Source organism: Carlito syrichta, unplaced genomic scaffold (assembly GCF_000164805.1).
Source record: "Carlito syrichta isolate Samal-C Ts95f unplaced genomic scaffold, Tarsius_syrichta-2.0.1 Scaffold309649, whole genome shotgun sequence".
NCBI classification, from domain to species: Eukaryota; Metazoa; Chordata; class Mammalia; order Primates; family Tarsiidae; genus Carlito; species Carlito syrichta.
In genome coordinates, this window is record NW_007253745.1 from 106,245 (window position 1) to 118,071 (window position 11,827).

The following is an 11,827-nucleotide window of genomic DNA, read 5'->3' on the forward strand; positions in this document are numbered from 1 at the left end:
ACTACAGGTGCGTGCTACCACGCCCAGTTAGTTTTTGGTTTATTGTAGAGATGAGGTCTCGCCAAGTTGCCCGGGCGGGTCTTGAACCGGCGGGCTCAGGCAATCCACTCACCTCAGCCTCCCAAAGTGCGGGACTACAAGCTGAACCACCGAGCCCGGCTACCCCAGACACTCTTAGCATCACATCCTGTGTTCTTACCCCTGTAGCCTTCTGCTACTCAGACCCTTCCAATGTCCACAGACCTGAGAGGCCTCCCAACCCTGCTGAGTGCAGTATAAACCCACGTCCTCCAGTCTTCACGGCCACCTCCTCAGAGGGTCCTGATGGCCATGTGCCCTCCCATCGGCCCCTGCCTTCCTTGCTGCCCCTTTTGAGGATATTTAAGTCTTTTAGGCAACAATTTCCCTCATGTCCTTCCCTACCTGATTCCAGGTTTTTCTGGCTTAAGGGAGGTGCCACCTCCTTGTCCTAGGCTCTAAGTCCCTCCACCAGTTCCCTTGCCCAACTCTACTGGTCACCTTCTTCCACTGCCCATAGCCTAAGTGTCTCTTGTTGCTCTGGAGCCCTCTCTCCACCTGCCTCCCCCACAAGGGCCTGTGCCCTCTCTCCTGCCCAGTCCCTCCTCCCGCCCCTCCTCAGCCCCTGCTGCCTAAGTCCATCGGGCAGCAGTTTCCCTCGTGTCCCTCGTAGGTGGGACTCTCTCTAGGTTCTGTCCTCCCAGACACACTCACACTGCTCCTCTCTCTTTTGCTCTTTCTCTTCTGTCGCCAGTAAGGTTCCCCCAGCATCCCTGGATGCCGCTGTCTGCACCTTCTCTGAGATCTAGCCCATGGCTGTAAACTCTGATTCCACTGAGGGTGCAGTGAAAATCATTTCCTTCAGTTTAACCCTCACCTGAGCTAAAATATGTGGGTCCAGTTAGCAGCAGACATCCCCATCTAGACATCCGGCCAGCATCTCTCACTGAACATGTCCATGATGAAAGGAAGCTCAGCATCTCTCCTGAGCCCTCCCCTGAAACCACACATGCACACTCACACTCACGCACTCGGACATCCAAGTGCACACACAGGCACACACATGCATGTTCATATGTGCACAAGTGTGCACACACATAAGGATGCTTCCCCCTTTGTCCTGCGTTCCCTGGTTTGATGAATGGCATCCCCACGCACCAGCAGCTGAGCTAAACACCGAGTCACTGTTCCCGCCCCTCCCATCCTGCCGAGGCCCTGCTCCTGTTACTGCTGCCTCAATTAGAGAACCTGTGCTGGTCTCTGCCCTGGCCCATCAGCACTAGGGAAATTAGCTAGTGGCTTGCTCCTTATCCAACACATGGCACTACCTTCGTTCGTTACAGGGTGAGGATTTGTGAGAAAGCCAACAACAGATAGAACCTCGTGCAGGGCACCCTGAGATGAGGATGAAGAGGGTGGTGAGGGGTGAGGGGAGTGGCTGCTGGGACGGGGGTCCTGACAGCAGGGTGAATGAGGGTCTCACCTTTCCAGGCCGCCATCCTCCAGGTTTCGGAAATCCGAATTGGTCCAGGTGGAAAACTTCTCCATAATATAGGCTGCCAGGCCCACAGGAGAGTCATTCAGAGCGCAGCCTGACATGGGAAGAAGCAAGTGAGAGAGTCAGGCCTGGGAGCAGGGGGCCGACTGTCAGGCCTGTGACGTGGTGCTGGCCCCCAGAACTGTGGGCAAGTGGGATCACAGCCCCACCTAACTCTCGGGTGCTCACGTACCTCACATCCTCAACCCTTGGCCTCAGCATCCTCATCTGATAAACAGGACAATACCTTCCAAGTGAAGGCTCTATGGCTCTGGGTTTGATGAGGTCCAAATGGGACGTATACACAAATTCTGCTTTTAAAAAGGTGTGGGTCTTCGGTCTATATGTTCTGATTTGTAAAAAACAAGAAACAACCTAAGAGTCTAAAATAGAGGATCAGTTACAAATAAATATGGATACACCATAAACTTAGGTATGGTGCAGTCATTAAAAGTCAACAAAAGTCGGCCGGGCTCGGTGGCTCAGCTTGTGATCCCAGCACTTTGGGAGGCCGAGACGAGCGGATTCCCTGAGCCCACGGGTTCGAGACCAGCCTGGCCAACTTGGTGAGACCTCATCTCTATAATAAAAAAAAATTAGCCAGGTGTAAAAGCAGTGCTTGCAGTTCCGGCTACTTGGAAGACTGAGGCAGAAGGATCGCCAGAGCCCAGCAGGTCGACGCTGGGATGGCCATGAGTATGCCACTGCACTCCAGCCTGGGCAACAGAATGAGACTCCAACTCAAAAAAAAAAAAAAAAAGTCAACAAAAGTCTATGCTGAGACAACGGCTTAGATGAATCTACCATACATAATAGTAAGCAAAAGAAGCCAGACCTGAGAGTATGTGCTCTGTGACCCCATCCGTAGGGCAAGTGAAAATGGGCAAAGCCAGTCTATCTGTCAGAAATCAGCAGGGTGGTTACCCTGGGGGGACAGTGGCTAGAAGAGGGCACAAAGGGGCATCTGGGATGTCGGGGTCACGCTAGTAATAGGAGCATGCTTCCTTTGTGAAAATTCATCAACTGAAATGTTAGCATGTTCTTTAGGAAGGAGAGGGAGATGTGGAGAGGGAGGAGAGGCTATGGGAGATTGTCTTTTCCGTTTTGTGCTTTTTGCCTTAAACTTTTTGACAAAGAACACATTTTATAATTAGAGAATAAAACTGGTTTTATAAAGTGCCATTACTGCGCTCATGAACTGCTTTGTGTGTGAGCACAGGGTTGCCATGAAAACTACAGAAGACTTCAAAATGGGCAAAACGATTCCTGGGTGTCCTCTGAATGGGATACAGGGAATTATCTGTTGGACCCTTCCAGAGTTTATCTGATTCTATAGGGGTGCCATCTTCCATTGTCTTTGAGCTTTTTCCTTTTTTTTTTTTGAGTCAAACTCTCACTCTGTTGCCCAGGCTGAAGTGCAGAGGCATGATCACAGCTCAACGCGGCCTTGACTTCCTGGGCTCAGGTGGTCCTCCCACCTCAGCCTCCTGAGTAGCTGGGACTATAGGCATGTGTCACTATACCTAGCTAATTTCTTTGATCTCTTTTACAGCTCTGTGAATTATAGAAAACCGAGAGTAATGTGAATGATTCTTGTTCACAGAGAAGCAAATGGAGATTTCATTGATTGTTACTCTGTGGATTTCCATAAGTCTTACATCAGTTAGCAAATTTTTTTTTTTTTTTTTTTTTGAGTTGGAGTCTCACTGTGTCACCCAGACTGGAATGCAGTGGCTGCTCCCAGTCACTGCAGCCTCGACCTACTGGGCTCTGGTGATCCTTCCACCGCAGCCTTCCAAGTAGCTGGAACTACAGGCGCGGGCTACCACGCCTGGCTAAGTTTTTATTTATTGTAGAGATGAGGTCTCGCCAAGTTGCCCAGGCGGGTCTTGAACCCACAGGTTCAGGCAATCCACTCACCTCGGTCTCCCAAAGCGCTAGGATTACAGGCTGAGTCACCGAGCCCGGCCAGGTAGTAAATTAATTTCAGCATTCCTAATTATCCTCAAACTGTTTTTTAAACATTTTGCTGGTTCCTTTATGAATTAGTGAATTAAGTGAAATATTCAAAATGTGTTTTTTTTACATTACAAGAGAATTATGATTTATATATACATATTTTTTAATTGCAGTTTAACAGGACCCTGTGGAAGGAATGGTTGCTGGGCCCTCCCTCACTGTCATGGGGAACTTCCCCTCAGGCCCTGGGGTACCCTCTCCTTGAAGCCCAAGAACTGCCAAGCCCCCAGCTTCCTACTGCTCACTCCCTCCATCCCTCTGCTTCTTTTTTTTTTTTTGAGTTGGAGTCTCACTCCATCGCCCAGACTGGAGTGCAGTGACCGCTCCCGGCCACCGCAGCCTCGACCTGCCCGGCTCCGGCGATCCTTCTGCCTCAGCCTTCCAAGTAGCTGGAACTACAGGTACATGCTACCACGCCCGGCTAATTTTTTGATTTATTGTAGAGATGAGGTCTCACCAAGTTGCCCAGGCAGATCTCGAACCCGCGGGCTCAGGCAATCCACTCACCTCAGCCTCCCAAGGCACAGGATTACAGGCTGAGCCACCGAGCCCGGCTTTCCCTCTGCTTCTTAGTGTAGGACTTAGGCCCAAGGGTGAGAAGATTGGAGTCCGAGCCACTCTTAACATTTAATCATCTAAACAGAGTTGTTGATCAGCCTGAGAATTTGATGACCATCCGTCAACTTGCTGCTATGGGAAAATGCAGTTGAAAAATGGAAAGAAGCTGGGCGCAGTGGCTCAAGTCTATAATCCCAGCACTTTGGGAGGCCAAGGCGAGAGGACTGCCTGAGCCCATGGGTTTGAGACCAGCCCGGGCAACATGGTTAGACCTCATCTCTACAATAAATCAAAAAATTAGCTGGGTACGGTAGCGCGTGCCTGTAGTTCCAACTACTTGGAAGGCTAAGGTAGAAGGATAGCCGGAACCTAGCAGGTCGAGGCTGTGGTGGCCGGGAGCATACCACTACACTCCAGCCTGGGCGACAGAATGAGACTCCAGTTCAAAAAAAAAAAAAGAAAAAAAAAGAAAGATGGAAAAAGCTCGAAGTTCCTCACCAGGGGCTTCCTCCTGTGAGCAGCATTCCTGGGGCATGGGTCAGTGTCCCCCAGTATGTGCCTCCCCCCCGCCCCCCACAGTGGAGGGCCAGCTGAGCAGGGAGACCCCCTGGGTGAACTCACCTACAGTATCCGGCTTGGTGCACTGGATGTGCATGTAGCCACTCTCCCTCATGAGGCTGTAGAAAATCTTCTCCTTAAAGGGGTACATCAGCTCTAGATCCCTCTCAGTGCAGTCCAAAAGGCCCGCAAGACGCCGTCCCAGGAAAAGGGTCAGGGCGCAGGAACTTCTTGTAATCAAAGCCATGTTCAAGTGCAGGCCTTTCACGTGCCTGAGGACAGAAGAGGGGCTCAGGTGAGGCTGAGCTGGTGTCAAGGAAACAGGGAGAAAAGAGATGGAGGAGGAAGGAACCGGCTGCAGGGCTGAGGGCCAAGCCCAGTGCCAGCCTCCTTCAGCACCTGGCCCCTGGAGTGGCCACAGGAGTTGGAGGAGGGAGGTGACGGGGAAATACAGAGTTTCTAGAAAGCTCTGGTTGGGGTCTCCCAGAGCTTGGCCCCTCAGGAAGGTCTAACCCCTGACCTTCACCTCCTCTCACTGATCTTCCCGCCAGGGTACCCCACCCAGAGTCACAACCCTGAGTTACACCGAATAAGAGGATCCAAGTCACGTGCCCCAAGTATCACCGAGTGACACCCTCCATCCCCTCTTCCTCCCTGCACAGAGGTCCGCCTCTTGGAGGCTGGGCATACTCCCATACATCTGAAAGTGACCTCACCTGGGCACCAGCTGGGCCATGTTGGTGCAGATCAGTGCCCCCCAGTCCCCACCTTGAGTATAGAATTCCTGGAAGCCCAGCCGTAGCATCAGCTTATAAAAGATCCTGGCAGTGGCCACCGAATTGAACCCTGGTCATGAAGGGGAAAGAAAACAGAGTCACAGGGAGGTCTCTTCCGGTGTCCTGTGAAATTCCTCAGACCCGCCTCCTCCAGGATGAGGAGAGAAGCTCACAGAAGGCAAGAAGGAATGCTGGGGCCCAACGTGGGGGTGGGCGACTCCAGCCCCGGAAGGCAGTGTGCCTGGGGACGGCCTCCATGGAGCAGGCAGTGAGTGGACAGCGGCTCTGCTGGGCAGTGAGAGCTTGCGATGGGCTCAGGCCAGCCACTGAGGTATCTGTGGGCCGCGTGGGGGTTTGGACAGCTTCACTGACCTAGAACAGTCTAGGGTCCAGGTGTGGACCTGCCCCTGGGCGGGAAGTTCACGAGAACACAAGAGTCCAGGCTTTGACCAGCACCAAACAGTGTTAACCTTGCCTTCCACTGTCCCTCAATCACCTTCTCAGATCTTAAGATGCATTGACCCTTTGGTTAAACAGAAATAGAGGCAAGGCATAATGGTTCACGCCTGTAATCCCAATGCTTTGGGAGGCCAAGGCAGGAAGATCACTTGAGCCCAGGAGTTCAAGACCAGCCTGGGCAACATAGCAGGATCCCATCTCTACAAAAAAGAAAAAATTTGCCAAACATGGTGGTGCATGCCTGGAGTCCCGGCCACTTGGAGGTGGAGGTGGGAGGATTGCCTGAGCCCAGGAGTTGAAGGCTGCTGTGAGCTATGATCAAATCACTGCACTTAGCCTGGGTGACAGAGGGAGGCTCTGTCTCTATAAACAAACACGTAAGTAAATAAAATAAAAACACCTCTCAGACTCCTCCTTTGCCAGCTTCCTCTGGCCAATTTCCTGCCTCATCCACCCGGAAGGAGAGCCTTGGCAGGCACAGCTGGCCCACACTGGGCGAGGATGGAGCAGTTAAACAGCCCCCAGCAGTCCCCATACCCTTCTTGGAGGATGCCTCTGAGAAGCCGTAGCCAGGGATGGAGGGGCAGATGACTTCAAAAACATGCTCGTCGCTCAGGCCATGGTTCTTGGGGTCAGTGAGGAATGGGATGATCTTATAAAACTCATAGAAAGAGCCGGGCCAGCCATGCACCATCAGCAAGGGCTTTGGAGTGTGGCCTGAGGGCAGCGTGGAGGGCTTCACGTGGATGAAGTGGATGTCCAACCCTGGGGGGACAGAGCACAGTCAGGGTGGGGGCATGGGGAAAGGGCCTGGAGGCTGGGGAGGCTGCAATCCCGGAAGGGTCCCCAGGGTATCCGGTCAGGCTCTGCACCCTCTGGAGCATGGACGGTGAGTGCAGCCGCCATCAGTCCCTCCGCCCCCGTCATCTGTCATGGTATTGATGACAGTAATAAAAGCCAACACTGGTTGCGAGTTCACACTGGACACGGGTGTCCTCACTCAGCCTTTACAACCTCCCTGCTAGGCAGGCACTGTAGTCACCTTGCAGTCACCTTAGAGCATGTGCTCTGAGGACAAGGCCAGGTCCAAAGATAATTGGGCAAGTTACATTGAGGACAAGGACCTCAAGACAAAATTTTACAAAAAAACTTTATCACAACAAGAGTTGTGAAACTCACTGACCAGCTCTAAGTCATTATGGCAAACTAACCTTTAGCCTGCAGTAAACAGAAAAGCAGTTAACCACTGCTGTTAATTAACTGTATCTTAAAACGGAACACCCGCATCATACAAATAACCTCTCTCTAGCAACTTCTCTATGTCACGCAGGCTAGCTCCCTGGCCCTGGCACAGCACTGACTCTCCCAGCACAGTTAGACAAATCCCCTCTCGCCTCTGCCTCTTTGCAGACAGCAGACGGTTTTCCTTTGCTGTTCTGCCCACTGGTCTCTTATAGCGTATCTTCCCTTTAAGAAATCTGCCTTTGTAAATTCACAATTGTCTTGGTAAATTCATTTACCAACCCACAACTCTGGCAATATGTATGCGTAGACTGTATTTATACTGTATATTTATGAGTTTTACAAGACTGGGAGGATAAACTCCAAAAACGTAAAAAGCATTTCTCCCCGAGCAGTAGGAGCCAGTGCTTTTACTTTCTTCTCTGTGTTATAGGTACTTCCCAATCTTCCTACAATGAACAGAGAGTAAACGCATAACTGTTTTCACACATATAGCAACACATGTAGTATCTTTTTCTAATTATAAAGCAACTTTTTTTTTAATGGAGGGTTTTTTTTAAAGTGCAGTGCTGGGAGCATCATCACAGCCAAGGGCAGGTGAGGGATTCCAGGTTCCCTTGGACCCCCTCTGGACCTCCGTCTCCAAGGAGAGCAGCCGCTCCCCAGGCCAGTGGCAGGACAGCACTTGGGCACCCATAGCACTCACAGCACTGGAACCTCCGCCCTGAGGGCTAGAGTTGATGGCTTGGTTCAGCTGATGCTCTGTTCTGTTAATTCATTAAAAAAACAATGCATGTGCACCGTAGAAAACACAGACAAACCAAAGGAGGAAAAATCATACGTAACCTTACCATTTGAAGAGAACACTGCATCGTCTGTCCAGATTTCTTTTTTTAAACTTTATTTTGGAACAGTTTTAGATTTACTAAAAAAAAAAAAAAAAAGCAAAAAAAAAACCCCCCAAAAACTGATTTTGAAGTGCATAACACCGTATGGGTGACCACAGGCACTATGTGGTAGAAGATGTCTCTGGAACTTATCGATCGGGCATAACTAGAACTTTATACACACGGATTGGCAAGTCTCCCCTACTCCCCAGCCCCTGGCAACAACCATTCTGCTCTCTGCTTCTGAGTGTGACTATCTTAGATTCCTTATGATTCTTAGAACCTATCTTAAATTCTCATATAGGTGGAATCATGCAGTATTTGTCCTTCTGAGCCTGCTTATTTCACTTAGTGTCATGTCCTCAAGGTTTATCCATGGTGTCATGGTGCTGCATATGACAGGATTCCTTTCTTTCTGCAGGCCAAGGAACACTGGAATAGGCACACAATGGACTATTATTCAGATTCCTTAGTTTTTGCCTCACTCCATTTCCTGTTTCAGGATCCCACATTACGTTTAGTTGCCACGTCTTCACAGGCTCCTCTTGGCTGTGATGGTTCAAACTTTTAAAAGAGACTTGGAGAAGATAACTTTTAACAAGAATAGAGGCCCTACATACATTTCATTTTGGAACTTATTTTTTCACTTGACAATATATCCTGGGTGTGCTTCCATGTTGCTAAATTTACTCTTATTCTAACGTTTGGGCAGAATCTTATCTCCCTTGGAACACATTGCATGATATGAGATTATTTTTAATTCAAAAATTCTACCACGTTATCATCTAAGTTTAAAATTAGAAAAAAATACGCACACACACACACATGCCTGCATCTGCTAGGGCTATCCCTGGAAGCTCATGGAAAGCCGAGCTGCCTCTGGGTTGGGGCAGGGGCAAGAGGGAGACTTCCTTCTCACTGTATTTCCTTCTGTTTTTGTTGAATTGTAAACATTTGAATTTTAAAACTTGAGACATTTTTTCAGAGCCCACACCTCATAGTTGACCTCGTGGGACCCTCTTTCCCTTTGCGGGAGGAAATACCCTCCTTGGGTTTCCCTACAGGTCTGTGGTGCCACAGGGTGCACCGTGATAGGGCTGCCGTCAGAATCCAGGAGCTTAGGTGAGCTCAGGAAGGCAGCGCTGGGCTTGGAGGGTGTGAGGGGAGAGTGTGGGGTCGAGGGTGTCACCGCCAAGGGCCTGAGCCTGCTGGACAGTGGCCAAGGGTAAAGGAAAAGGGACGAGATGGGCATCTGGAGACCCGGTGGCTCCAGCATTCCCTTCTCCTTTCTGGACATGATGAAGCTGGACTAACCCAGAGGCCTCGGATGTCCTGCAGCTTCCAGTCTCTCTGAGGACAGAAGCTGGGCTCCTGTGGTGGGAGGCCCAGGACATGGGTTAGATCAGGACGCTCATTACAGAACAAGTAGGGAAGTGTCAGGAACAGTGAGGCCTGTGGGGATAAGGACAGAGCACTGCGGTAGGGGCCAGAGGTTGGGCCGTGAGCAGCCAGGAGCACAGGGGACAAGAGAAGACCCTTAAGAGGCCCAACATGAAGATAGAGGGAGGGAAGAGGGAGGAGGAACACAGCAAACAGACTGAGGGGGCAGGGGGAGGCCTTCATGGACAGAACCCAAGTTGGGAGTACAGGAAGAGACACATCGAAACTCTCTGGGCCTGCAGACCAGAGGCTGCCTGCTCATTTTTGTGGAGGGTGGGCAGAGAATGCAGGAGCCCAGGCCCACTGGAAGGACCTCATACCAAAGGACCAGGGCCAAGAACGGGCCGCCAGCCCTGGCAAATGAGCCAGAACCGCGCAGGGTCAAGTCCATGATGAACTCAGAGCTGGAAACTGCCTTCTTAGGAGCAGCTGTACCCTGAGGGAGGTTTTGTACTGGTACCGTAAATAACCAGTGTCCTGAGGAACACTGAGATAGTGCCGTGGGGTAAGACTTTGGTCTCAAGCTTGCAGCCTCCAAGAGGGAAACAGCTCTTCACTGCCTCCTGCCCCTGGGTCTTTGAACATGCTCTTCCCTCCTTCTCGGACCATCTTCCCCACACACTTGTCAGGTTTCTACTCATTTCTGCTTAGATGCCACCTCCTCCAGGAAGCCTTCTTCACACTTGATGGAAGAATGTGGGGCTCACGGAACTCCTAGCGCGTCCTCCTTCCAGCGCCCCTTGCCTTGTGCTGAAGTTGCCCCTGAGGAGCCTGTGAGCTGTGAAGGCAAAGACCCTGACCTCTCTGACTGTGGGTATCCAGCCCAGCAGAAAGCCTGGATGCAGGAAGTACCCCGTCAACATCTGCTGGGTAGACGCTAAAGAGCTGGGGCCACAGAGGGATCCAAGTCAGACTCAAGGAAGCCAGGCGATTCGGTGCCAGAAAGCCAGAGGAGAACATCTGGAAATCATATCCAATGGCCTGTATGGAATTTGGCTTAGATGAAGTGGCTTGGCTCCTTTGGTCAGGTTCAAAACAGAACATCTCAAAAATCTCTAATGGGCACAGCAATACTCACGAGGAGCCCCAATCTGACCAAAAGTCATCGTGCCAGAATTTATTTTTATTTTTGTCGTGCTCCTGGCTGAGCTCCAGGAAGGGCAGTTCCAGGACACACACCACTGGGTTCCACTTAGCTTTTCCTTCACCCGGTTCCCCTCAGGCCCAGCCTCCCTGTGTCTGAAGAACAAGGGCATTTGTCTCTGGGGTCAGGGTTTCCGTCCATCCTTTCATGTCCTCTTCTTACCCACCCCTGAAGTGGGAACTGCCATTTCCCCATCACACATCAAGGCCTCTGCAGGAGAGAAGATGGTCACTAGTCCCGGTTCTCATGGCTCTCAGGGCAGGGTTCCAACCTCCAGGGCACGTTCTGCCTCTCCACTGTCCGCGTGAGCCCTTTAGGGGCCTTCAGGGTGGTGTTTATGTGTAAAAGAGCATAGTCAGAGATTACTCTGGCTTTTAAAATTATTCTTCAATTTATTAAACTTCCACATTTAAATAAGTATTGGAGCTCAGCTTACAAATGTTATGCTATGTATTGATTAATCTAGCAAATATCCACAGTCACTCTCCAGGGACCTTTAATTAATAGGTGGATGCATTTCTAAACTTGCTTAACGATGCTCCTTTAAAAACTGTATAGTTTCTAATGCTCTTTGGTGTTACGCTTGACTAGTGTATTAATACAGTCTGCATCTGAGGAAATTTGTGTTTGCATTATTCCTTTAAGTGCTGGATAAATTGGTCAAACAATGAAGATAAGAATATTCCCATCACTGCCTTTAGCCTGGTTAATTGCTCCTGCTCTTGTGAAAAGGTTTGAAATTGATAACAGATTTACTGGATTTGATATGATATGCTTTTCAGTGAAATAAATTATTCATTCATATTTGAAAATTTTAAAAATAGTTAATAATAAAAATTGTATTGTTTCAGTTGAGTATGGTGGCTCATCCCTGTGATCCCAGTGCTTTGGGAGGCTGAGGCAGGAAGACTGCTTAAAGTTTAGCATTCTAGATCAGCCTGGGCAACATAGCAAGACTCCATCTCGCCGGGCTTGGTGGCTCAGCCTGTAATCCTGCGCCTTTGGGAGGCTGAGGTGAGTGGATTGCCTGAGCCCGCGGGTTCGAGACCCGCCTGGGCAGCAAGACCTCATCTCTACAATAAATCAAAAAATCAGCCGGGTGTGGTAGCGCATGCCTGTAATTCCGGCTACTTGGAAGGCTGAGGCGGAAGGATCGCCAGAACCCGGCAGGTGGAGGCTGCGGTGGCCT

At 50.3% G+C, this 11,827-nt stretch overlaps 1 protein-coding gene across 1 annotated transcript in view; it reads right to left on the reverse strand.

The window, feature by feature from the left end:
* Window positions 1-11,827, reverse strand: part of EPHX1 (epoxide hydrolase 1) — a 69,055-nt gene that overhangs the window by 2,361 nt on the left and 54,867 nt on the right. Inside the window, exons 5-8 of the mRNA XM_021717319.1 lie at window positions 6,463-6,690; window positions 5,407-5,536; window positions 4,754-4,962; window positions 1,502-1,610 (exon numbers count right to left, since the gene is read on the reverse strand). Of these exons, the coding sequence (XP_021572994.1) occupies window positions 1,502-1,610; window positions 4,754-4,962; window positions 5,407-5,536; window positions 6,463-6,690 (676 nt within the window). The remainder of the gene's footprint in view (window positions 1-1,501; window positions 1,611-4,753; window positions 4,963-5,406; window positions 5,537-6,462; window positions 6,691-11,827) is intronic.